General features: G+C 47.4%; 1 protein-coding gene across 2 annotated transcripts in view; it reads left to right on the top strand.

Annotated features, from left to right (window-relative positions):
• The window catches only part of adgra1b (adhesion G protein-coupled receptor A1b), a 111774-nt gene that overhangs the window by 63622 nt on the left and 20724 nt on the right, over nucleotides 1–27428 (top strand). For both annotated transcript variants that reach the window (XM_084470534.1, XM_084470533.1), the window contains 4 exons: nucleotides 1051–1258; nucleotides 1985–2193; nucleotides 20858–20985; nucleotides 25728–25851. In XM_084470534.1, the coding sequence (XP_084326660.1) occupies nucleotides 1051–1258; nucleotides 1985–2193; nucleotides 20858–20985; nucleotides 25728–25851 (669 nt within the window). The remainder of the gene's footprint in view (nucleotides 1–1050; nucleotides 1259–1984; nucleotides 2194–20857; nucleotides 20986–25727; nucleotides 25852–27428) is intronic.

Genomic DNA, 27428 nt, shown 5'->3' with positions numbered 1-27428 from the left:
AGAGACTGTTCCGGTTCGGTCGCATCGTACAGAGCCGAGAGAGAGAGAGCGAGAGAGGAGGACGCGTTCCACTCGATTAACAAATTTGGCTGCTTGACTCTGCCAAGGCTGGATTGTTCCGATTTGTGCCTCAAGAGACTGTACCCTTAAACGATGGAAGGCCATGCTGTGGGCGTATACATTGTTAAAAAAGCCTACACACGCACACACGCACGCGCAATCATCACACACACACACACACACACACACAGAAACACACACATTCTCTCTCCTACTTCGAGCCTGAAGTGCTGATTCCTTCACGGTGGAGGATGACGAGACTGCAGCCAGAAAAACAAACAAACAACTGACTGAGTTGACAAGGAACGTGAATCATCGGCATTATCTTAGATTGGTAAACTGCTGTGTTAAAGTTCCTCGCTCAGGTTTGAAGAATCATGCAAATAGTGTTGTGCCAACAATATGTACTATAATTGTATATATTTCCATGTAAACACATGACATTATAGGGTAAGAGGCAGCGTTTACGTCCTGCATGCTTGTTGGTCTGAGTCTTAAATTCAGGCCAGCTCACTAGGTTCCACACACACAGCCCTTGAACAATGCTTACTTTCTTCCTTCATATATATATGTGTGGCATATAAAAATGGCATATAAAAATTATCTATATCTATAAAATATATATATATATATATATATAATATATATATTTCGTGTAGCGTTAGATGGCAGAAGAAGATAAAGTCAGGACCGGTTGTCTCTTTAAATCAAGCTGCGTGTTGTGTTGATGTGCCCTCGAGCTGAGATGGTAAGAACCATTTCCCCTTCTGCGGCAGGGCGCCTGACCAAGTAGGCGCAGAGAGCACTTTAAACCTACCGCGTGATGCTCGTTCCCTGACCACTTCAGGTCTCTCTGTTCAGTCTTAGGCGAGAAAACGCCAAATCGGGAGTATTTCTCTAATAGAGCAACCTCGCCCGCTCCCCTCCCCCTGCACATCTGTGTCATTATTTAATTTTTATTCCCTTTTCTTTTTTTTGTTTCATCCGCAGAACTCAGTGGCAGTCGCCTCGATCCATGTACCGCTGGCTGCTCCGCCTGTCTCCACCGCGGTGCAATCTGTTGATAACTCCACTTGCAAGCTGCAGTTTATTGTCTTTCGCAATGGGAAACTATTCCCTTGCACGGGGAATTCGTCAAATCTTGCAGATGACGGGAAACGTAGGAGCGTTTCAACACCAGTTGCTTTCACCAAATTAGGTAAGGGGGGAAATCCATTTTTATCATCATGTTGTGTGTGTGCGTGTGTGTGTGATGTCAACGCTGCACGAGCGGCTCAGACAACATGCTTGCTCCAGCGAATGGATATTACGTCAATCTGCTGTTGTACTAAATGTGGACATCATTGATGCAACGCGGTGTTTTTGTGCACTGTAATGCAACTTTGTTTTTGAATATTGTAATTATTATGGACCCGGGATATTGAGTCGATATCGCCTGGCCATATGCTGTCGGGGAAATTTAAATTTACGCAGCAGATTTGAAGCAGACATAGGCTACTTATTTTCTTGTGTATTTCGTGTTAGTAAACCGGAAAAAAACAACGGTATAGCGAAGTGTGGCGCCGGCGTGTTGACTGGAACAACGTGAGGCTGATATTGTGTTTGTGTTTGTGATCTGCATAAAGGCGAAACACGACATGTGCACTGTGCACGCGTGACGGTGTATCCATGTGGTCATGCACGCGTGTAGTGTGTGTGTGTGTGTGTGTGTGTGTGTGTGTGTGTGAGTGTGTGTGTGTGTGTGTGTGTGTGTGTGTGTGTGTGTGTGTGTGTTACTAATGAGACGTGTCTCCCACCGCGTGCTCGTGTTTTTAGCTCATATCAAACCCACGCACTTTCCCCCGCTGCACTTCCTCCACCTTATTGCCATGTGTTGCTCTCACTGACTTGTTTATTTATTGTTTGGTTGTATTTTGTTTTACAGATGGGTGCATCCTTGGAACCACCGTGCACTCCGTTACCATTAATCTCAGGCACTTCGCACTGGGTGTAGACCCCACTGCCGCCTACTGGGATTTCGACCTACTCGATGGGCACGGTGGTTGGCGGGCAGAGGGGTGCCACATAACGGGCTCCGCGGGCAACACGACCACCATTCATTGCACTCATCATAATAACTTTGCTGTGCTAATGGTGAGTAGCCTCTATGGAGAGAAAAGAGAAAAAAATCCTCCTCCTCCGACCTCCTCCCCACACGCGCACGCGCAAGCACACACGTGCACACACACACACACACACACACACACACACACACACACACACACACACACACTGTGAGCAATCTAAATTCCCCCCACCCCAACCTCCCACCCCTCTTAGCTGTTTTATCTTGCTTGGTGCTATAATGGATCAAATGCATCCCTTTTCCCACAAAGGAACAGACGTGGGTCACGTGCTGCTCCGAGAAGAAGAAGAAGCACTTATTGCTGGCTCTTTTTCTCCTTTTTTTTTTTTTTTTTTGGTTGCCTGATTATCCTCTGGTTGGAGAGGGGAAGGATTTCTTTTTTTGGTGATCACCCCCTCGCGTTTGTTGGGATTCTCTCTTTGGATGTGGAATATACGCCATACGATCCTTTCCCTCCCCGTGCGTGTCGGACCGGAGAAGTTGCGTGGTGTGTAGTCTACCGCCTCTTCCCTGAGCGGCGGCTGAGATCGAAGCGATGCTCGATAGAAAGTAGCGCTTGTCAGTAGCGATTCGCCCGCGAGCGCCAGTGGTGCGCTAATTGGTCCAATCCTCGTCGACTACCCCCCCCCCCCCCAAAAAAAAAACCTTCGATCGTCGACCATAGTAGCGTCGTGAATCTATTCCGGCTCTTTTTTTTTTGTAAAGTTGGCTTCGGCGTTTTCTTGCAACGTTTTTTTTTTTCCGGCGAATGCCTTCTCCTCGACGACGTGCCCTGTTGAAATTGATTTAATGAGGATAATACTAAAGGCGCAATGGCATTACACCGCTCAGTCGTTCCGTACAGCCGCCGCGCTTAGTACGCTTTTGGATGAACAGAAATCCTCCGGATGTTTACCGAAGAGTGGGATTCGTTAGACTGGGAGGTCAGTTATCCGTGTGAGCATGCGAGTGTTGTTCTGGAGATGCCACCGCTGTGATTCCACTTGCCATTTACCTGCATTTTCTTGATGTATTGAGCTGATTTGCCATGCTGTTGTCGTTCGCGTATGAAATGAACGAGGCTCGAAAAGCCGCATAGAAGAGACTGGTATACAGGGGTGGGGGGGGGAGAGAGAGAGAGAAGAAACCGGCATAGATTTACCCCCACAAAGTGGGCTGTGTGTACGGAATACTAAGAGGTTGTCAGGTGGAGAAGCATATGTGTAACATGGTGCCATTGTGCAGGGCTGTAGCTGTGTGTGTGTGTGTGTGTGTGTGTGTGTGTGTGTGTGTGTGTGTGTGTGTGTGTGTGTGTGTGTGTGTGTGTGTGTGTGTGTGTGTGTGTGTGTGTGTGTGTGTGTGTGTGTGTGTGTGTAGCCCTGTTTAGTAGCCAGGCTGGTGCTGGGGAGACGCGCTCCACGGCGCACCGTCACTTGGCACCTTGTGGCTGTCAGCGCGAGACTCAAAGCGCGATCGGCAATTTTGTAAATGGACGTGGCAACAGATTAATGTTTTGAACTTCAGGGCACGTTCGTGCTGGGGGAGGGGTGGTAGGAGAGGGTGATTGAAAATAGGGAGGAGGTGCCGCCTCGGAGATGTCTACACACAATGCCTCGAAGAATTTTTTTAGGGGGCTCTTATTTTTAATGCAGTCACCACACCCGCCTGGTCTCTGCAGTGCGCGGGAAAAATAGAACCCTTATTTACGGACTCGTGACATCATTCCCCCGTCGACGCCATCCGCGGTTGAACAGTCCGTTATTGGAGTCCGTTACCTCAAGGTTGCTACTGGATGACCTGTTGCATAACATTACCTATAGCTGTGATATCTGAATGTGTGAATGTGCCACTGGTCGACTGGAGAAAATAACCAGTGAAAATTGTTTTTGATGACTAGTTAAGGCATATGTGTTGCTGCCTTTGATAGTGGTTTGAATGTGAAATGATAGCAAGGCAAGTTCCAAACTCTGAATAGTAGGCTACGAGGCTACGACAACTGATGATAGAGGGTGAACATGGAAACAAAGAATATAACTTTTTCTTCCATGTCATGTAAGGAAAATATCGAACTGATTCTTGCCTTTGGGATCAGACGCAATGTAATTCTAAACAATACCTCATTATTTAAGAATCCATGCTGTGCTGCTTCCATACAAGCACAATTCACCATAACACAAGCACAATATCTGCACAAACATTAACATATAAATGAATCACAAAAAGAATGCAAAGCTATAGACAGGAAAGCCCAAAGGCACAATTCAGGCTTTGGCAAACCATTAATGCATTTGCATTTGCGTGTGTGGGTGCATGTGCACATGTGTATCTGTGTGTGTGTGTGTGTGTGTGTGTGTGTGTGTGTGTGTGTGTGTGTGTGTGTGTGTGTGTGTGTGTGTGTGTGTGTGTGTGTGTGTGTGTGTGTGTGTGTGCGCAACTGAGTGGTAATGATTAGCAAATAGTGTCACAAGCCTCTACTGTCCCAGGGGGTGATATCCAGCTGTAGGAGTTTGGATTTAAAAAAATATTTTAATGAGCAATTTTCTTTTCGTCTTCTTTTTGAGTTGGTGGCATGAGACAGTGAAATGGAGCCTGGGTCTGTGGACTGAATCCAAAATCACTGGCACCACACCACGGGTTAACCGAACTGCACTGAGGGGAGGATTATTCTGCTTTCATTTTGAGGGGGGGAGGGGAGGAGAGGAGGCCTGGACATTTCATGAATACCACCGGCTATCTGCAGTGAGTTTTCTGCTGAAGGTGAAAGTGACAGCGGTGCTCTCCACCGCCGCTGCAACGCAGGGGGGTTTAAAGCACGCTGACGTTTGAGGTGAGGACGATACAGGGTCACCACGTCAGCTACTTTCAGCACCTTGGACAGTTCCCGCTCCTCTCCTTTTTCACTCCTCTCTCCACTAGCCCCCTTCTCCAGCCTCTTTTTCATCGGTCAGCCCTCAGCTCCCTCTCACAAGCCCCTCTCTCTCTCCCCCCCATGCACATGTCTGTGTATGTTTGTTTGTGTGTGTGTGCCTAAGTTTCATGTGCCCCCTCCCCCCCTCCTGTCACCATGGCAGCCTAATGGCTGGTCCGCAAGGTGGTAATGAATGACTGTTGAAGCAGACATCTCTGCACTTGATTGTTGAACTGCTCAAGACGATTCATCATGCATGAGCAGACCTTTACAGAGACAGAGGGAGAGAGGGAGAGGGAGGAGAGGCTGGGGGATGAACAAGTAACCTGTTTTTTTTTTTTTTTCCATCTCTGCCCAATTATAACAAAGGCCATCCGAGTGCATATACTGTAAATTCCTTTACAAATACGCTGTATAGAGAGAGAGCGGCTTTCTTAGCTTAAGGGTGTGTGTGTGTGTGTGTGTGTGTGTGTGTGTGTGTGTGTGTGTGTGTGTGTGTGTGTGTGTGTGAGTAGTCTGCATCACACATTGTGCTGTGGCTTGACTTTGATTAAACATTGCTTAAAGCAGAGGACCATATTCAGCATCGTCACTGTGTCTCTGCTCTTTTCCGGGCTCCAACTGTTGTGCTCGAATCTTCCTCAGACCTCTGTGAACTTTCCAGCGGAAGCCAGGCAGGACAAGCGAGATTACATCTCGGTGGAGATATGCATGTACTCCCTGGGTTTTAAAGGAATTATTTTCCGTAACAAGTGAGATAGGAATCGTCAGTGTTCAAGGGTGGTTGGAGACGGAATGTTGCATAGAGCGGTGTTAGCGGGAGGAGAGAGGTGAGGTCAGGTTCCCACTATGCCTGCTAGATATAGTCAGCGTGGTGGTAGGTTTTTGCCTACCGTCTGCACTTTCCACCTTTAAAAACAGAGTTTATGGGATCAACTAGTGTTGCTTTATTGATGGGCATGATGGAAACGATGGATGTAATAGTGTGTTGTGAACTGGACATCCACAGTTGGCTTGAGTGGTCTGGACGTGCGCATAAGAAAAGGCGTTGAGAGTGAATGAACTGTGTGGGGGGGGGGGGGTGGAAACGTGTTTTTAAAAACAGTTTTTAAGCCGTATATTTCAGAGTTTTGCCTGTTGGCCTCAGATGACAGATAACATTCTCTTACTGTGGGAGCATGTTCTCGAAGTTCGACCCAACAAATACACTCATACGAACGCACAATCAATAGCTAGAAACAACAGCTCTATAATTTTTGTGTTTTCTCCCATCCGATACTTCTATTCATGTCCGCCATTGCTTCTCCTTCCCGGGCAGCTTGGCCTCATGTCTAACCCCCACGCAGCTGAGCACTCTCATACATGACTTGGTATGCAGCCCTTGGAGCTGACTATGGGCATTAACTCTAACATCGCACTGCTACAGATTGGGCGATCTGCACTAAGGCATCGTAGCCTCCATATAAACACTCAGCGGCTAAAGTATAATGGTTGCCAGAGCGCAGGGAGTAGATGGCTCCGGGCTACGCTTCAAGCGGCCAACAACGGATGAAGCGTCTTTAGTTCTGACATACAGCGCTGCGTGGCTCTCCATGGGTCGCAGTGGCACCACTTTGAACACTCCTTCGACCCCACTCGTCCATTTCCTTTGGTACATCACCTCTTACAGGCCCTCACACACAACGCACATTGGGGGCGAGGCATGGAGGTGTCTTTGGGGGGGGGGGGGGGTTCATCTGAGATGAGCTCTCCGTTGGTCATTACTTTGCAATTCTCTCTTCTTCCTTAATTTCAGAGTTCGACCATTTTCATTCACTTTCGTTGGTAATTTGCAGAAAACATGTTGTTGGTGGAAAAGAACTGCGATGAGATGCTACTCGTCTCATTTGCACTGAATATATACGAACGCATTTACTGAGACTTTACTGAGCCGCTAGATATTGTTTATATTTCTGAAGAAGGCGTTCTCTCTAAGTTCTGTTTTCTCCTCATTAGTGGGGTGCGCTTTTGGCTGAGCTCCTAGCTAACATCATCACGGCACACTGCTACTGCTTATATTTTGCCCATGAGCAATAGCAGGTTCCGTGTTTTTTTTTTTTTGTTTTGAGGTGTTTTGCATCGGCTCCACCCGGGGCCCCGTTCTGATTTCTTCTGCTTCTGAGACTTCATACTGTGCTCTTTAGAAGACTCTTTTTTTTGTTCTATACAGCAACAATAATATCGTTGTTCGAGGGGAGAGGTTAAGGAGTAGGGCTGTGTCCTGGTTTAGCAGATTGGCGTGTGTGTGTGTTTGTGTGTGTGAATGTGTGTTCGTAGAAAAACATTCCCTATCTACCGCCTCCACTATCCCAGCGTCTCCCTTTGCCGTTCCCTTCCCTCGTACTTCCCCCCTCTCTGGCATGGGGTTTGCTGACGGCTGTTGGAAGCATTCGACTCGGTCTTGAGTTGGGAGAGGGGTAGGATCATTCAGTATGTCAGCCTCCCCCACCCTCCCTGATACCACATCGCTGGCGGCCAATAAGTCGACATGCATTGCAGATCGTATTCTTCCTGACTAATGAGTTCAGAGCACGCAGCCCCACATTTATCTCAGCTATCAACAGCCTTGCGCTTGCATGGCTGGAATTAGCCAATACGCACTGCTGGCCCCTCCGCCCTCATTTCTTCTTCCCCTCTATTCTGTGGATGTGGGTCCGCGACATCCATTTCATTTCCATAGTGTTGTAACCTCCTTTTTGAGCATAGTTATAAACTGCATTATGTTAAAGAATGGTCTTTAAAATGCTGGATCCTTCTCGCAGGTCAGAGTGTGACCGATTAGAATATGGTGCTGCTTAGCAGCAGAATGTTGTGCTACTGCGTGTGTGTGTGTGTGTCTGTGTGTGTGTACGTCTATATTTTGTGTGTGTGTGTGTGTGTGTGTGTGTGTGTGTGTGTGTGTGTGTGTGTGTGTGTGTGTGTGTGTGTGTGTGTGTGTGTTGTGTGTGTGTGTGTGTGTGTGTGTGTGTGTGTGTGTGTGTGAATGCTTGTGTGTTTGGCTGGTGTGGGTGATTGGTGTGGTGTGTCTGTCCGTGTGTGTTTTTTTTGTGTGTGTGTGTGTGTGTGCGCGCTTTTTTGTGTGTCTGTGCGTGCATGCGTGCGTGTGGGTCTGCATGTGTGTGTGTGTGTGTGTGTGTGTGTGTCCGTGGGGATCACTCAGCGGAACGTTCCAACGACAGAGAGTTAATGGGCTATTCAACGGGTGCACAGTTTGGATGTTGTTTACAGCCACTGATTAATTGGATGGCCAAACATCAGCGGCGTCTTTATGGGCCGAACACCACGAGGGTTCCTGATGTGAAACAAGTTCGCCACTGACAGTCGCTGTGTCGTTATGACAACGATACCATCTCAGGTGGTGCGATTTGATGACGTGGTCGATACCGAGTAGTTAGTCAACGGGTGAGCTACGGTGAAAGTTACAAACATAAAAAGCCTAAACAAGAAAACAAAACTCGAGTACGGGTCCGGGTGGGGAGGCTACACGTAGCTCACAAACGGAGGCAGACCCACCAGTGCACACAGGCAGGCCACATCTAGAGATGACAAGTGGGGTCACAGTAGATTAAAAAGAATAAGCTACCCCGCTGTGCAGCATGTGACCAGAAGCCAACTGACACACTTGATTTATGTCCCAGCCCGGCTGCCGACACTAGATACTGGCACCACTGACTGGCCGTTCCACACACACACACACACACTTCACACACACACTCTCTAGAGTAGAGGCTGCTGAAAGATGCACATACAAGAGACTGACCAGTCTGATGTGAATCTGCTCTTCGCTCTCAGCCCACCCTGCCTCCCACCCCGACTCTCCTTCCCTCTCTGCTTTCCATGTCATCTGGCCCAACCCCCTCTGTTTTCAATCTCTCGCTCTCCTTCTAATTTCTCTCTCCTCCAGCCTCTCATCTCGCCTCTCCTCTTCCTCTCTCACTCCACTCCTTTTCCATCCAACCTGGGGTTCTCTCTCTACTCTCTCTCTCTCTCTCCCTCCCCCCCTCTCTTTCCAATGCTCCACCGCCCTCTTTTCTTTCCGTTTCGCTGCATCAACAGTAGCATTGCTAGTGGACGGGGCAGCTCCGTCGCCGACCTTTGGAGTGAGAGATTGGGATGAGGCCCGTTAGCAGCATCAACAACCCACCCACGTCCCCTCACCTCGTCTCCACCGCCCTCCCACCGACCCACACACTCTCATCCTCTTAGGACTGGGTTTCAATGGAGGTGCTGCTTCTGTGGTCCGGATGGAGGTTGGTCACTCGGGGCGATGCTCTGTAAAGAACGCCTTACAGAGCCAGAGAACTGAAAAGGCTAGTGGATGATAAGGGAGCCAGACCGCTCCTCCTCCTCCTCCGCCTCCCCCGCCCCCCCCTCGCTCCGACCCCCCCCCCCCCGTCTCCTCCTCCCTGCCTAATTGCCTCTGACCAAGTGACAAGCTGCAGATTGCAAACACAGCGACCTTTGACACCTCATCCTTTAAGCCACATCATGCTTTTCTCTTTTTTTTCCCCCGCCCCTGGTGAAGCAGGCGGTGTCGTGGTGTGGCCTCCGGACCCTGAGAGTGCTCCCCCCTGACCCCTTGTCACCCCCCCCCCACCCCCCCCCCCGCCCGGGTGCGGCTCGCATCATGTGCTCCTACTTAGCCAGCCACTATTGAATCCACGCAGCGAGAACGAGAGATGGACGGCCCAGTATGGATGCTATTGGTTTTCACAAGGGGGAGAGAGAGGGGAGGAGGGCTTCTCAGTCAGGCGTAAGGAGCTGCTGTTCCCTCCATACACCATTTTATGTTGGAGAGGCCTTCACGTTTGCTTTGCTTTAGCTTTTTTTGTACCCTTGCAATTGGGTGCGTATGAATTCGGAGCTCAATTGTTACATTGTAGTGCGACTGAAGTGCGGTGAGTGTCACTGTTGCAAATATATCACAGCCTTTCAGTGTATCCGAAAAGAGGAATGTATGTGCAAAGTATTGGCCTTTCTATTCAATGCATTCATTCATTGACGTTTAGCATTTTACTGGCGGACAGAAGATCAGCACAATGTACAGATTAGGAGAATGCAATTATCCATGTTACACACACACACACACACACACACACACACACACACACACACACACACACACACACACACACACACACACACACACACACACACACACACACACCCTCCACACACACATCAAGGTTTACTTGTCCCCTGTGTTTTTAAAGAGCACGTGCTTCTTTAAGAATTGCTTGTACTGTGAACCATAATGTAAAGGTGTGTGTGTGTGTGTGTGTGTGTGTGTGTGTGTGTGTGTGTGTGTGTGCGTGTGCGTGTGTCATGCACACGTGCATGAACTCAAATTATCCGTACTCCTGCGTTGGGGCTTTGCAATGCCGGGCTTCAAACTTCAAAGCGCACTCAATTCACTTCCCCAATCCCATTCCAGTGGTGCAGCGATACGGCCCCGTATCAAAGGTAGAAGCTAATCTGGGCTGACAGAGAATCCCAACCCCCGATCCCAGCACACCCACTGGACACTGTGTCCTCCGCAGTAGGTTCCCTGACAAGAGGCGTTCAAGCATATAAATGTTCTCCACTGTAATGGCCTTAATGCACACCAACAGCACAACTGACGGCTGGGGAACTGTGATTGGCTGAGGGAGGAGCTTGCATGGTATCTATCCATCCGTCCGTCTGTCCGTCCGTCTGTCCGTCCATCCTATGTGCTACATATTTAGATATCATTGTAGCGCGTAGCGGGTTGCCTCCATCTGTTTTCTGGCCGATACATTAAGGTCCTTTCCTTCAACAAACGGTTGAGTGCTTTCATTCAACTAGGTCTCTTATTTTTCTCTCTCTACCTTTCTTTCTATCGTTCTCTGTGCCTCTCACTCACTCTCTCTCTCTTTCTCTCTCACTCTCTTTCTCTCTCTGTCTCTTTGTGTCAACACTACAGTCTCCATGTGAGTGGTTGCGCATGGTCGTTGTGTCTTTCACTTTTCATACCATTGAAAGTCTTAAGGCCAATTTCCACCAGAACCGTCACGGAAGTGTCACGGCAGCGAAGCAGCTGTGTTCCATACTGCAATCCCCACTGGAAGCGGTCCGGACACGTTGCGGCTGCGACGTCACAGGACAGGTCATAGTGTTCTTCCACCTCGATGATCAACCATTCATCATCCATATTTCAGCTGTTGACTTCTGACTGAACTCCTTACTGACTTTTCGTAACGTTAATGTATCAATCGGCAAGAGGAGCTCCTCCGGGAGTCCGCATACAGCAACAATCCCTTTCTCCTCCTGTCGCTGTTCAGAGTCAAAGCCAAAGTTCCTTTCCCCCAATTCCTTCCCTACCATGGCCGAGATAACCCTCACTACGAGTCTTTACTTGTTGTGGAAGTACCAGAGAGTCGGAGACCCGACACAGTCTTTAAGATTCATAATATCAGAGAATATCCTCTTCAGTTCGGCCGCGGCGCAATGAATGAATAAAGATCGTAAACACGTCGGAAGAAAAAAATGTTCATTTTGACAGATGTGCCCGAAGTTACTACTTTACAACCTCGTTGATGACCAACATTTAGAAAAACATGTACTTTTAATTCAGCCTTGGGTGAATTCGAAGCGTAGTGTGTTGGACTGTTTTCAAAATGGGTAGGCTTTTAGATTAAAATAAGTAATGCTGTCTGTTAGTCTGTAGCAAATCCTACATTATTGTTGTAGTATTCAACCATTAGCAAGGTGACACTGATTAGCTATTGATACCATATAGACCAGATAGACTGTATAATATTACCGTTAGTGAATTGCATAGGGGTCGATGTGGGCGCATGAATATTCATGAGCAAATGCACACTGATTGGCTGTAGAAGTGTTCTGAGACACGGCTGCGAACCGGCAACTTTCAAAAATAGAAGAGGCAAGTATGGTAAATGCCGGTTTGGGGACGGTTCCGTGCCGCTACCATATCCAGTGGAATAGCCTACATTGACTATATTGGTTTCTATTGTCTTCGGCGAACGTTTTACTGCTGTGATGCTTCTGTGACGGTTCTGGTGGAAATTGGCCTTTAGTCTATGTGTGTGTGTGTTTGTGTGTGTGTGTGCATAAAAAATTATAATTTACGTTGACACATTTGACCCGCACATGGCTACCTGCCCAAAGTGTACTGTGCATTACATAGAAGGCGGCTGTGTTGTAGTGTTCCTGGTCTTGCCACACCCAGACCTTAAGTGATTCTACACAGGATTTTCAAAATAATTGGAACCAGTGAAGCTCTTTTTTTGTGAGTGTCATGTTTTTTGTATTATTCATCAATCTTTTGTCGCAGAATGGGAAATAAAGATTGGTATTGGTGTTCAGGCTTGGTTAATGTCCTTAGGTGTGTGTGTGTGGGTGTGTAAATGGGTTTCTGTCTGCTTGAGATGTGTCCTCTGGTTGAACGGCTGTGTGTGTGTTTCTGTCTGCATACGTGTGTGTGCATAAAAGGATAATGTGTACAGTACCCCCTCAGTATGAGCATTTGTGTTTGTGCATGTTATATATTATACATGCTGGACGACATCCATTCAGCTGTATGTTGTACGGTATCAAGGAGATGACTCACCCCTCTCCAGCAAAACCCATTAGACATCTTGCTCACACTCTCTCTCTCTCTCTCTCTCTCTCTCTCTCTCTCTCTCTCTCTCTCTCTCTCTCTCTCTCTCTCTCTCTCTCTCTCTCTCTCTCTCTCTCATCTCTCCTCTCTCTCTCTCTCTCTCTCTCTCTCTCTCTCTCTCTCTCTCTCTCTGTGTGTGTGTGTCTGTCCTTCATACAATGAAGGCTCAGAATGTCGAGGGTCTTCTAGTTCAAGAGAGAGGAGGCTGTTGAATCAGTTATAGCCACGGTGGAGGGATTCAAACCAAGGGTGTATGCTTATTCAGTCAGACAAAACACAATCCTCTGCATATGCAGTGTATCTTTTGGAGAGGAATTTAATAATATCACCCTGTGCATTTGGGCTTTTATGGTAGGGAATCAAGAAGAAAATGTCCTACCATTCAGGCCATACTGAGGGACTGGAGAGCTTTACTACAACATTAGGAGTCACCTGGCGGGGGGCGTGACTCAATTGAATGCCTTCAGCGGCTACGAGCGAAATGAATGAAGGGAAACGAGGTCCCCACTTAGTGCAACCGGTGCAGCCTTGAATCAGGCCACCTTCCCTCCCAGCACGCCTGACTGGAACGATACCAGTAAACCAGCAGAGCAGTGGTTTTGACGTGTTTTGTTGGAAAAACCAACCACATACGACAACCCTGAGCCAACACTGCTCGGATTCTTAAAGGTTTAGAGGGGGGAACAAAACCTGCTGAAAGTGATTAGTCTTATTCCAGCACCACTGTCCTTTAATAAAAAGCAATCTTCTCCTGTTGGGTTCAGATTGGTTTGTATTGATTCACATTGTTCACGGCACAGTGCGGCTTCTCCCCGCATCGCTGCAAGGGGCTGAGCCCGCTGAATTATGAGAGCCGTGTTTTTTTCCAAGGTCTGGCCGTACACAAGGCTCATTTAATTGATAGTCACGCTTTGGATATCTATGCAGAGCCCCGATTACCAAAAGGCAACAACAGAAAGAACGTGTATGGGTTGTACTTAGCCCACGGCTAAATCAAACACATCTCATCGTTGGGGCCTGATAAATTGATATTAATGAAACAATAACCCCCCTTGATGCTTGAACTGATAAACACAGCGTGTGTGAATATATGTTATGTGCCTAATGTGTGTGTGTGGGTGTTTGCTTATCTCCAGGGACCCATCGGCAGGTCTTTTATTTTGAAGGAGATGCATTTTCTTGCGTTTAACTTTATCTGATGCCAGACATCGGATGGGAAACAGGGGAAGAATTGTCTCATGGATAGTATTGTAAGTATTGTACTGTCTCTGTCTGTCTGTCTGTCTGTCTGTCTGTCTGTCTGTCTGTCTGTCTGCGTGTGCATGTGCGTTGGTGACTCAGATCAGAGCTGACAGCCAGAAGGTTCCACTGAGACATAGATGGCAGCTCTTTTGAAAATTTGTTCGGCCATGCGTTGTTCTGTCGTTCTTTCTCCTTGACCCCTTCTTTCTTTATGAGTGAGTGTCCGTGTTATCTCATGGTGCATGAGTGCACCAGGCCATGAATGGGTTTGATATGCACGCTCACTCCCACGTTTTTATTTCCGCATTAGAGACAGTGTTTTCCGAGAACTCGGAGCTTGCATTTCCTGAGGGAACTTCATTTAAATGTTCCACTACTTTGCTAATACTGCTCTGTTGCTTGAATGTTTCTTAGTGGCTCCTCTGAGTGATTCAAATGAGGACTGATGGTGTCTCGCGACACCCGATTTAAAACAAATCTTCTGTACAAACCAGGATGGGACAGCATAGAGTTGGAGTGGAGGAAGACTGTTCAAGTTCAGGATGCAGCATTGTGTTCCTTATAAAAGCTTGGGAAGGCAATTTATTTTAGAAGCATTTTCTTTCATATATTTGGAAATTCTCTCTTTACAAATGTTAACAGTAACAACTCTGACAAAAGAAAAGATCCAAATCCGGTGTCTGTGGCTGTTGCTGGCCTGTAATAAGCTTGTCCGATCATTTCATCCAGCACGAATTAAATGATTGGATAGCCTACCTGCCTCTCTTCCTACCTACTCTTGCACCATTGTGCATGACCAGTCTTTCACAAGTCTATAAGACTTATGCTAAAGCTAGCGAGCCATTCATGTGTTTTGGGGGAGTGGCTTTGGAGAAAGGCCTGAAGAGAGCGGTGGGCTGTTTGACGTTGGATACTGTCCAAATCTACCTTCCTCTGGCTGGTTTCTCCAAATTACCTACCCTAGCTGTAAGTCCAATGAAGCATTTACACAAATGGCACGCCCACTGCCCCGCCCCCCTTCCTCCTGTATTCCCTCCTGTTGAGGCAGGGGATCAAATGGAGTTTAAATAACACTGGTAATCTGATGTTGTATCCTCGACCAGAGGCGTGAACATAAAGGCCAGGGATCAAGGGTCCGTTGAGCCGGGCAGAGGACAATAAAAACATTTTTTTCAGAATGTCAGATGCCAGCGCTAATCCAAAATAGGATAAGCTGGCGTGGACGATAATGTCGAGTTGCGTGACCGTAATCAAGTTTCAGATGGGCAAGCCGCAGTGGCCCTACGCATACACACACACACACACACACACATGCGTACACACACAGACACACACACACACACTCAAGCCGAGTGTAATAAAGTGGGCTCCGGGCTCTGATATAATAAAAGTGTGATAAGTACCATGTCATAACTGCAGTGAGAGAAAACACATCGGAGGCCTGTGGCTGTGATACCTAGTCGTCCCTGCTGTTCTCTGATCAATGGCTGCCGCGTGGTGCACAATAAGACCCGGATGCGTGGCTCTCCATTGTGACGCCGCAAGCTACGGCAGCATCCTAGCGCTAATCATAATCATGCGCTTACACAAGGCACGCGATGTGTGTTCACCATTGGTAATAGTGCACACCGTTTGGTCAGAGTTACACTTTGACGTGAGCACATTTTACTAAATGAGTGGGTTTTAATTAGCACCCTATACCCCACCCTAAAAAAAAAAGCCACACGGTTTATTTTCCGAGGGAGGAGAGCAGTAGCAGGGTATTGAGCCGGTGCACACACACGCGCGCGCGCCCACCCAGCATTGGTCACACCACGGCCGTTCTTCTTTCTTCCACTCGCTGGATTGGTGGCACCTTGGCCCCAGTGTCACCGCAGGAGCGTGACCGCTGGTTCTGGGAACGGCAGGAACAATGTGTTCAGGGGCCAGCCTGTGGCGTATCACCGTGTTTCCTCTGTTCCAAAAGCCCATCTGTCTACCCTGCACACAAGAGAAGGATCAACCCGTTCCAAACCCTCCTCCTCCTTCTTCTTCCGCTTCTTCTACTCCTTCCCCAGAGTTCCCCGTCCGTGTCACGCGGATAGGTTTTTATTTTATTGTATTTTCCATTTTCCGCTGATGGTGCGCAGTCTTCGCCCGGTCCGACCTCCTATTTCAGATTCATGCTACGGTGCGCCGTCTCTACCGGGGAGGCGGCCGTCGGCACACACACACAGCGACAGCTCTCTGCTGCGGGCCCCGCTGGGCAGCTGTTAAATACGTCTCAGCACTCGCATACCGTTACTCATTTACTTTATGCTGTTCCTTGTTACCGAGTCAGGCTTATAGGGAGTCTGTTTTGCCTGTTGCCTTAAGGCTGTTGCTGCCTGAAATAGGTGCCAGAAAATTGTCTGTTAGCAGCGTGCTGCCGAAGCAGAAATGGTAATCGGAAATGGGATGTTAGGATATGCGGTGTACTGGCTGTTTGACGCCCATGCTCTCCTTATCCTTATCAGGGGCAGCATTAGCTCAGGGGGTAGAGCGGGTTGGCTGGTAACCGCAAGGTTGCTGGTTCGATCCCCGGCTCCTCCTAGCGGAGTGTCGAGGTGTCCCTGAGCAAGGCACCTAACCCTAACTGCTCCAGACGAGCTGGCTGTCGCCTTGCATGGCTGACGCCGCCGCCGGTGTGTGAATGTGTGTATGAATGAGTGAATGTCAGGCGCGTTGGGTGGCAAAGAAGACAAAAAAGGCACTATATAAATGCAGTCCAATACCATTTATCTATGTGGTACCCATTGGTGAGTGATTGGTGATTAACTGTGGACTGGACCAGTGCCCTTGTCGGCCATGCCATTATTTCCATTTGAATTTAAAGGCTTGGATTTCATTTGGATTAATGTCAGAATTAATTTTTCATGTTGATGGAGAATATAATTCCACACGGTGTTAACAGGACTTCTGAACCAGGCGGCAAGTCCTGTTAGCGGAGGTGATAGTAGAGGAGGGAAATGTGTTGCGAGTCACAGTACACCTCCCTCCCAAACACTTAACATCATCCTAATCATGTCCCAAATGGCTGCAGTTATTGCCCTTAATGGTTATAGTAGTCATGGTTCAGTGTGGCAGTGTGTGTGTCTGTAGACTGTGACACGATTACCAGTTAATTTAATATTGGCTCCTCAAACGATGACTTTTCAATCAATGCCTGTTGTTAACAATGTTGCTCAGATTGTTCTTGCTCATAGTAAAATAGTTATTCGATTACCAAATGAAAAGTAGTGTGCTATTGAATTGTAACACCACGGCAAGGTGCTGAAAGACACAGTGCAGCCGTCACAATGAGTGAAGTGCAGAACTAGTCATTTGCTGTTCTAAGGGAGGTGGATGATGGACACAAAGAGTCCTCCTCGCTTTTAATCTTAGTGGTGCCTCAGATTGGTTTTGTTCTCACCGTCTCTAGCCTTAATAGCCTTCCCTCCGCGTCGTGCTAGTGCCTGTGTGGTTTGTTAGCTGATCGCCATGTTTTAGCCTCCCTGTTTATCTGGTCATTTAACTGTGATTCCGTGCTTGTCCCCTCAGGGCACGGGGTTTATATGTGGTGGGCGATTGGTGAATCTCCAGCCTCGCCGGTTAAACTGCATGGCTCATGTGTTAATGTTCACTTGAGTAGCAAGATGTGTTGAAAAGCTGTCCCCTGCTGTTAAAGTATGAAAACCTCCCTGCTCTCTCGACTTTAAAGTCTGTAATCCATGAAATTCGAAAGCATTTGGTATCCAACATAAAACGATCGGTGGTCCTTTTCAGTGAGGTAATGGTGGGAATGGTCATGGCTCACTCATTATATATTACACATCACTCTCTCCTCACCTCCTCAGGGGTGATGGGGGGGCCCTGGGAAGGCCTCTGACACCATAGTTTGGCCCTCCCAGGCTCACAACCCTTGAACGGCCACCTCTGTCTCCTGCAATCAGTTTAGAGTCACTGCTAGTCCTACTCCAAGTGCAGCCTGGTTACCACCTGTGGCCTAATAAATCCTCAACCATTCAACTTTTTTTCCCTCTGAGGTTCATTCAGGTACTTGAAAGCTTGTGTGTGATTATTTTTGGGAAACATCATAGTGTGGGTTCTGCTGTTACTAATCTTCTTGTTAACTTGTAAGCAATGTCTTGTTTCACCAGGACTTTTTTATTGAGGCTTCAGGGCAAAGTGTGTTTTATTATTTTTCAGCTGCATCAATTTATTACACGGTAATTAAGTGCATTTGCATTGTCCTTCAATCCCATCGCCCAGAGAGTGATATGACCATGAACCAAATTACTCCAGGTTGTTTACAGTTAAGGCATGCATATTAAGGATAAAAATAGTTGTTTGTGCTTTAATGTTCTCTATTCTTGTATTGTCAGTAAATGGCCCTTTCGTCAGGGATTGTTTGTTCCTCCTCTTCCTTCTTCTGTCCTTTTTTTCACCTTTGCTGTTCTTCATTATTGCTTTAAATTATCTTAGCTTTTTTTTCCCCCTTCCTCTCTCTCTTTCTTGCAGCCACCCTTTTTGTCCACATCTCTTCTTAATTTTTTTGTAATTCCTCTCTCGTCTTTAACTCCACTATTGTTAACAAATTGCGTTGTGGAAGCGATGCCTTAGCGAACATCCAGCTCTGTCCAAATATGCAGTCCCCAGACTGCATTCAAGGCAGGCTTCGGTGTAGGAAGAATAGAGCATTCAAGAAAGTAGTAGGAGTGACTGTTGCTGCTAGACCCAGCGATGTACCTCAAAACAACAGCAGATGTTGTTGGAGAATGTACAGAAACAAGTCAGAAAACACAGTGATGTTCACAGAGCCCTGTTCATTTTATCATTTATATAAAGGGACACACTTTGTCATTCTTTATGGATATTCCTTTAAGAATATGCTTTTTACAAGGACAACGTTGGTGAATATGAGTGATTTGCAGAAAAGGGTTAGCACACTGTGTATGTTTGTTGACACGACTGTCATAGATAATGGGGTCTGATAACTGCGACCATGTTGTAGATCTATTGGTTTGGCATTCGGTTGAGTTTATCTGTGAAGGGAACACTTTGCCAATGAATCCAGTAGCCGACCATTCCTCACAGGTACATTCCAGACTCATTTCCAATGGCTTCCGCTCATTGCAGATGGACCTGAGGCAGAAACGGCTGACTATCAAAGGAGTTGGCCCGTTGAGTACGGCTGTGGGTCACTGATGGAGAGAATTTGCATCAAGTTGCCTTGATTCAACTCTATGCTAATGCAGCCATCCAGCACAAACCTGACGCTGGATGAATGCATTACGAAGCATTTATAAGGACGCAGGCATTGCAGATAGAAAATACGAATTAGGATTCTGCAACTGCATCGCCTATTTCCCAATTCAAATGTCTTCAGAAATGACTTTGAGTCGACTGATTAATGGGAATAAGTTGAACCGGAGAAAAAGTTTTCTGAAGCCCTGCCCGTTGCTTCTGTGTTTCTCGTTTTCTTTTTTCTTTTGGAATCAGCGAACCAAACCGCTGACATCCCGACATCAAATGTCCTCCAATCAGCTGCCAGAGTTCTTCTCATACCATCAAAGCTTGCGCGCTTTTCCGTGTATCCTCCACAGACGCGGGGAACGCATGTACCTTTACCCAGTCAGCCGTCTCATGTGTGTCAATGCAGCAGGGCTGCCTGCGGGAACGTCGGTTCCTCCTCGTTGCGCGGGCTTGCGTGTTCAGTCACACGCTTACGTTATACACTGCTCCTACATCTCCCCCTTTTTGTCCACTCCCCTCCCTCCCTGCGTTTCTCCCTCCTAGCCCGGCCTTGTGTGTCTTAATGATGCTCCCCACCCGACGAGCCATCGAGGTCACGACCCCCTCTGGCCCCTGTCGGCCCCCCCCCCGCCACCGCCGAGGGGGTTGAACACATGAGCAAAAAAAAAATGTAAGAAACGGAGTGAAGGTTTCCGCTTGGCCGAGCGCTGGGTGTGTGATGGAGTTGGACAGCTGTAGATGTGGATCCAGTCCCGAGATGCAGACGTCCAGGCTGCATCTCAGGTTGTGGGGTTGTGAAGATAAGGTGCGCTTTATTTCTTAACTCGAGATGAAGCGTGAAGAGGACAGTCAATCTTTAAATCCCTCCCCCCCCCCCCCCCTCCCCCCTCCCCGCCCCAGCTCCCCCCACGACCCAAGCGCATTCTAGAACACTTAAGGGATTTCTTCTTTTTTTTTCTTTGTGACGTTGGCTTCCAGGCTTATGCAAACGCATTTCAAGTCTTCGCTGGATGTAGTGCATTTCACGCTAGAATCCTCGCCGGAGTATAAATCACACCAGTTGATGTTGACTGTGTAGACAGGGAATTATTCATGATTCACTTTGCCAGTGCGACAGATTATTATAATATAACAGTAAATTAGACTCACACTAATCCAGTTGTTGCATGTACACTATACGTTTATACCAAGTCATTGTTCAGAGTCCATTCAAATGTGCAGCTGTACATTTTGATATGGATATGATGCTAATGGGTTTTCATTCCAGCAATGCAAAAATGAATTAGTTTCTTGATGGCTTTTAATGTTGGCATTTTAAGACATTAATAATGTGCTTCTTTCCACCAAGTCTCCAAATATTTAGAATTGTCTGCCTAATACCCAGAATGCAACACCACATTTAATGTTAAGAGGGAGAAATAATAATTCTCTTTGGGGATGTTGCTCTTCTCCTGAGGATTTCTACAGCCGCTGCCGAGAGATAAACCTTGACTAATGATTATTTCTCTTGCCAATTTATTGTTAAAGCAGTACTCTTTGTGTGTACATTTATGTTTACACATTAATGTATTCTCTCTCTCTCTCTCTCTCTCTCTCTCCGGTGCAGGATCTGAAGAAGGTGCTGTCGTTCCCCCCGTACCCTGGGGAGTTTCTGCACCCGGTCGTGTATGCCTGCACGGCGGTCATGTTGCTGTGCCTCTTCGCCTCCATCATCACCTACATTGTACACCACAGGTAAGCCCCTGCTCCTCCTCCTCCTGCCTCCGGTGACCCGCAACCTCCCTTTCCCCGCCCCCCCCCCCCCCCCACACAGGCCTCTCCTCTCTGGGCTGGGGGGGGGGGGGGGGGTGGGGAGATGTGGCTGTCTTGCCACATCCGCGTATTAACTTTCCACCGGAGGAGGCTTTGGTGTTTGGACAGCTACTTTGGAGAAGTGACTTGAACTAACGCACGGCACCAACCTAGCTTATGGAAATCCTCTTAGGAACATTTGAAATCAAAGGCTGTCTTTGGGCCATGTGGTGCTACTTACACAACCCTGTAATACCAGCAACATCTGAGGTTTTTACAAACATTCTGATCCCATATATTTCAGAAGTTCAGGTTCAGGTAGTGAATACTTTATCTTTCAAGGGTACTAGTCATCGAGAAATCATTCGGCGTCTATACGGAGAGCGACGTACGGAGAGGGAAGAAGGAAGTGAGGTGTGGCTTGCCTGTCTGTGTGTTCCCAAGATGGCTAAAAAGGGCCTCTGTTGGGCCCTAGTGGCCAGAATTCAATGAATGCAGCTTGAACAAATAAACTGGATGCTCATGTAGAGTTATGTACCATCTTTTGGTTTGATTGTGGTAGCTTTTTGTTCAACAGCTCCTCCTAGGCTTAGTGTGTGAGTCAGACCTTTTTCTGCTGTGAAACACTGCAATCTTCCTGACTCAGGTTCCAGAAACCGTGATGTGTGTGTGTGTGTGTGTGTGTGTGTGTGTGTGTGTGGTCTGTGTAAGAGAGAGAGGAAGAGATAGGATTGAGGAGATTGATAGATCGTTTTTTTGTATCTCACACAGTGGTTGTCTGATTCCTAAGTGCAATTAGATTATTTTAATGTGTTTATCCTATCCTTTTTGATCCCCTTATTGTGTTCGGAAGTGGCTGATCAGACTAATGCATAGATCAACCGGATTCTCCTGAAGGGTCTTTGTTTGCTATTGACCTTGGCAGACGGAGAGTGAGCTGAGTGGTGTACACGTACCGTGCCGTTCGCTGGTCCGCACAGCTCTCTGTTCAGCCATGCCCATTAAAAGTGCATGAAGTGTATTAGAATATGGTTAGCGTGTCCCACCGCATGTTTTCTTCACTCCCTTTGAACAGAATCCGTTTTTTTTTTTTTTAGACATGATTAAAATGACGCAATGACTATGCGGAAAATGTATTGAGTCAACTTTGTCATCCTGAGTCATCTCCTTTTTTTTCTTTTTTTTTGATGTTTTGCATAAACCGCGTAGCGCAGTGCAATCACCAGCGTCTGTGTCATCCGGGACACGGGCGGGGTGCGGCTGTCTGCAGTCAGACGAGCCATCGCAGCTTGTCTGAGATCCACACACTGCACCTCTGTGTGTCTGCTGCATCGCCCAGCCCCACCGGGCTCACAGTACAAGAGATGGATCCGTTCAGCCGACCAGGCGCACAGACGCGCGCCGACCCGAAAAAAAACACCAACAACGATGAACGCCGTGTGTGTACCTAGGTCAAACGCCTCAAACTGAACATTGTATATTTTTAATGGCTAAACAGGTGGGAATTATTTGGAGTGAGGGTCTCTCATAGACACAGCCTCCTTCTGCAGCCCCCGAGGGATATCCTCACAGCTGCGATGTTTAGAGACGCTTTGCTGCCGTGGTAGCACTCCCGTTGACGGACAGCCTCCAAATCCCATAAGAAGGCGGGGGCGGCGGGGGGGGGGGTGAGAAAGGGTGGCGAATGCAAAGGGAATGGGCGTTCAAAGTGGTTGTAGGCTATAGTTAAGTCAAGTGAAGTAAGCCAACAACAACTTGGGAGGCTGAGACCCAGACACACACACACACGAGCACACAGGCCTACTCACACGTATATAAACGGAAAACGACGCACGTCGTTGTGTGGGATTTGTGTTTGTAGCTCTTTGTTTATTTTTTTTGTTCCAGCTCTTTCTCTGTGCGCACGCATCAATGCAGGCCCTCTGCCTCTCGTACTTCATCATCATTTACCGTTTTACTATTTAGCCAACACGTTTATCCAAATTGATTTACAGCGAACTCATTCTGTCATTTCCTCATTAATTACCACGTGCCGCAGGGCGTCTTGCTGGGCTAATAGTCAAACATGGATGTTTTTTATCCATCTGGTTAAGAAAGAAACACCTTTGGGGCATTTGGACCATATTGAGAGGGTACACTTACTTTCAACTGTAGCCCACGGATGAAAACGACAATTCCTCGTAATATTTTACGACGCGCATCCGCCAGGAGAGTTTCTCCTGACTCGACGCCTTCTGCACAGCGATGCTTAAACTGAAATGCCGCAACCAGCATCACCAGGCCAACGCGGCGACGTACTGCACTCCGCTCCCCGCGCCCGTGTGCGGCGGTGTGACTTTTAATGCGTGCCGTGAATTTGTGTGAGTTCAGCAAAAAGAAGAAAAAAAAAAAGAATCCCACCCCTAGATAAATAAAGGTTATAACCCACCCCTCGCTTTCCCGCCCCCCCCCCCCCCCCCCTCCTGTGGCAGGGATGTAAAATGAAGGAGAAGAGGAGGCGAAGCAGACAGGAGGAGGACAGGGACTGATAGGCTGTCCGTTTTACCAAACAGATGAGCTCCAAAGAATGGAGCAGAGCAAAGGCTGAGACACACCGGAGGCTGTTCCCAACAAAATGAATAGATGGGAGACTGCGCTGCTTTGTTCAGCGGATAAGTATTCATCAAACAGTCCAGTCACATTTTAGGCCCGGGAATTATTGCTATAAATCACAATCCTCTCGGTCCCATCCCCATAACGGCAGCAAATAGAACTGTGAATACATTTAGAAACGGCTTGAGTACATATTGGGTGAATACATTTATTTATTTATTTTCTAAACACGACAAAAAAACAACACCAAACTGGATCGAGACATTAATGACATTCATGACTCGATAGTTGCCTGGTTACCCCAAGGATCAACATAGCAGCCAGTTTAACTTTATGTCAGGGCAAGGCTAGCCCTGGTTTATGGTAAGTTTTATCAGTGCAATAGCAGAGTGCCTCCGACCAATGGGATGGCTCGGTTGAAACTACCCCTCGTATAATGTGTCATAATGCGCTGTCCTATCCTCTAGAATTGGATCGGCCAGAGAGAAGGGGGGGGGGGATACAGTGTATGGGGGAAGGGCTGTGGTCGGTGGGATGTTTTATTCCCTACAGCCTGCAGGAGATGGGGAACATGGAGGGGCTGCCAGGTTAATGTAGTTGACCCAGTGTATTCCCCGAAGCAGAGCCCAGGAAAACATGCTTCCAGGAAAAAAGGAGGGGGGGGGGGGGGGTGGGGGGGGAGGTGTAGCGTGTTTTGAGGGGGAACGGAGACGGGGGGGGGGGGGGGGGGGGGGGGGCGGGGGTTGATTTATAGTTTCCCCCCTCCCAGGAACACTGGAGTTCAGCACCTGGACAGAGGCAGAGCAGGCGGGAAACAAACAGCACAGCCCCCGTAGCTGTGCCCCAGCCCCTGGTGTCCAGACACGCTCTCAGTCAGGTGTAGCGCTGTTGTTGCTGCTGCTGCTGCTGCTGCTTTGGCTGTTGCTTTGGCTGCTACTGCTGCTGCTGCTGCCTAGTGGTGCTACTGCTAGTGCTAGTGCTAGTGCTGCTGCTGCAGGTAGTTCTGCTGCAGGTAGTGCTGTTGCTAGTGCTGCTGCCACTACTGCTGCTGCCGCTAGTGCTGCTGCTGCCTCATCTGCAGTTAGCTCACGTCCGGCCAGGGGCTTCCGTCCTCCATTTTGGGGAGCGAGGAACCTCCTGCACTTTATTAGTGTATGTTTAATTTCCAAACGGTGACAGGGTGCCCATTAAAATGAAATAAGAAGAAGAACCGGAGCCGATGTGTAACTGACTGTAGGAGACTGTTACTGTTACTGTCACCTGACCTACATTTTCCCTCACTCTCTTATTTGTTTTGGGGGGCTTGCATGGAATGAGGTAATGGGGCTTCTGTGGCGTGCCCCAGGGTGAAGTAGCAGGCTGACTGATGCCATATTTAACAGACTGAGGATTGGTGTTCGGTGTGACTCTGTGGATGTTTCAATCAACCCAGTCAACTGAAACCAGTCGTCTGTTATTATTTCCTCGTTGAGCTTGTTCAATATTTTCTCATTGTGTTTGGCCATGAATCACTGCGCACTCACTCACATGGTAGAAACAATGGTGCTTAAGAACATCTGAGGTTTATTATTAGATTCTTGTTTGTTTTTTTCCTTCTCCAAATGCTGCTCAGCAACTTTCTGCAGTTTGTTGTACTTTTTTTTGTGGCAAGCCATTATTAAAGCAATTATTATTTTATTATTATTGTATTTTCAGCCAAATCTGCAGCTCTGAAATAAGTAAATGCCAAAATGGTCTCTTATTTATTACTCAAACATCTGCATGGTGAATAATGTTAAATTAGTCCTCTTTCAGGACTCCTCTAGACAGTCATTCTCAAACAATTCATGAAATCTCCTCAAATCATTCAATTGAATAATAGCGAAACATGTGATGTAATAAAAAGCTATTGGTTTCAAAGAAAGGCAGTTAACAACCAGGCTATCATCCTATTCTTCTGAGTGAGGAGACAAAGTACGACTCTGGCTGTGTTGCTTGAAACAGTTTCCTTGAGGTGAAATGCCATGATAAAACAGATGGGAAAAGGGAACGCTTTCTTTGGCTTTTTACCTATTCCTTTGTTCTGATGTCTTCTGCTTGTCTCTCCTTGGCAGCGCGATCCGCATCAGTCGGAAAGGATGGCACGTGCTTCTCAACTTCTGCTTCCACACGGCTTTGACCTTCGCTGTGTTTGCCGGTGGCATCAATCGAATCAAATACCCTATCATCTGTCAAGCAGTAAGTGCATTCCCTTTTCATTTGTCCTGATCTAGTGCTTTTTTTTTTCTTTCCTTCAGAATATTGATCATGAATGTCTGTTTTACTGTAGATGCCCACAGCCCACAGCAAAGACTATGCTACTAATGTGTTGTTGTTTTTTTTTGATACCCTGGCCCATTTTTTACTCTTTGTTTTCCCCTTCAACGCTTGGAAATACGTGCTTGTTGCTCCTGGCAAGACATTTAAAATATTGATAGAATGTACCCTTGTGGTCGTGGCTTTTTCCAACAGAGATGCATCTCGTGTCTTGATTGGGAGAGGGTTGCCATAGCCACACACAGGGATAAAGACAATGTGCATATAATTGGCCAGGGTCATCCTTTTGTGGGAGAAACAGGGTTGTAATCTTGTCTTATTGCCTCTGCCGCACACTTTGTGTCTATCCAGTTAATGCTTTAGTAGCTGCAGCTTTAGTAGCCTCCCTTATTATTCATTGATATCCCTGCTCAAAATGGACAAACACTACATTTCTAGGAATAGCCAGTGAGGATGGCTGTAAATGGCGATAGCGTTGGTCACTGAGCTTTTTTCTCAAGGACACAAACATTGTTTTGTGTCCCAGTCTGTAGTCCTTCCAGATGCAGAGGCTGCTCATAAAGTGCCACATCTTTGCATATTTAATTGCCACAGGAGTTTTCTTAAAGTAATGCCTAAAATAACAAAGACTGAAGGAACTGCCGAATAAGAGGAAAATACTGCTCTGCGGACAAAATATTCAATAAATTTACTTTAAATTAAATGCATGGTAAGATAAGTCATTGTTACCCAGGCTGTACTTGGTTGTGTGCAGAACTGTCAGGGGTGTTGTTGCTCTACAAAGGCTTCTCTGTCTCTCTCTCTCTCTCTCTCTCTCTCTCTCTCTCTCTCTCTCTCTCTCTCTCTCTCTCTCTCTCTCTCTCTCTCTCTCTCTCTCTCTCATATATGCCCAGGGCGACATGCGAGTGAGGGAGTAAGGGAATGAGTGAGCAAGCGAGGCAGACACAGAGGGATGGGGAAATTTACGAGGCTATGCTAGATTGGACATATATGCTCTCCTGCCCACTGGCTGGATATATATGTATACTATAAATATATATACAAATCCATAGAGTCAGAGATATGTGACCGGTGCTAACTGGAGCATGGACTAATAGCTGAGACCCATGAAAGAAACCGTTGCGATATTTACGCATGGGGCGACCCCTCGTTGCGTGCATCAAAGTTTACAAAGAATTCATGTCGTCAGAGAGAGCAGAAGAACGAACGCAGGACGGAGAGGAGAGAGTAATGGAGTGAGATAAAGAGCTGTAATAAAGGAACAGTGCGAACCATTGTCCGCGGCCCAGGTTGGGTTTCCGTAAGATTGATAGCTGGAGCCGTTTGGGGACTGCTGCCCCAGGCCCCAGACAGGAACACGGTACTCTCCTCTGTACACTCAGACACGACATGGCTCCATTTACTGTATGTGGCGGGCCAGAGATTGATGCCCGAATCCCGACTGAGACTTTCACTCCTATCCCTTCTTTCATTCTATAATTTGCCCAATCCCTCTCATC

This window comes from Micromesistius poutassou (genome assembly GCF_964030765.1).
Source record: "Micromesistius poutassou genome assembly, chromosome: 7".
Classification (NCBI taxonomy): Eukaryota; Metazoa; Chordata; class Actinopteri; order Gadiformes; family Gadidae; genus Micromesistius; species Micromesistius poutassou.
Note: the sequence above shows the minus strand (reverse complement) of the source record. Positions and strands in the feature narration are given on the sequence as shown.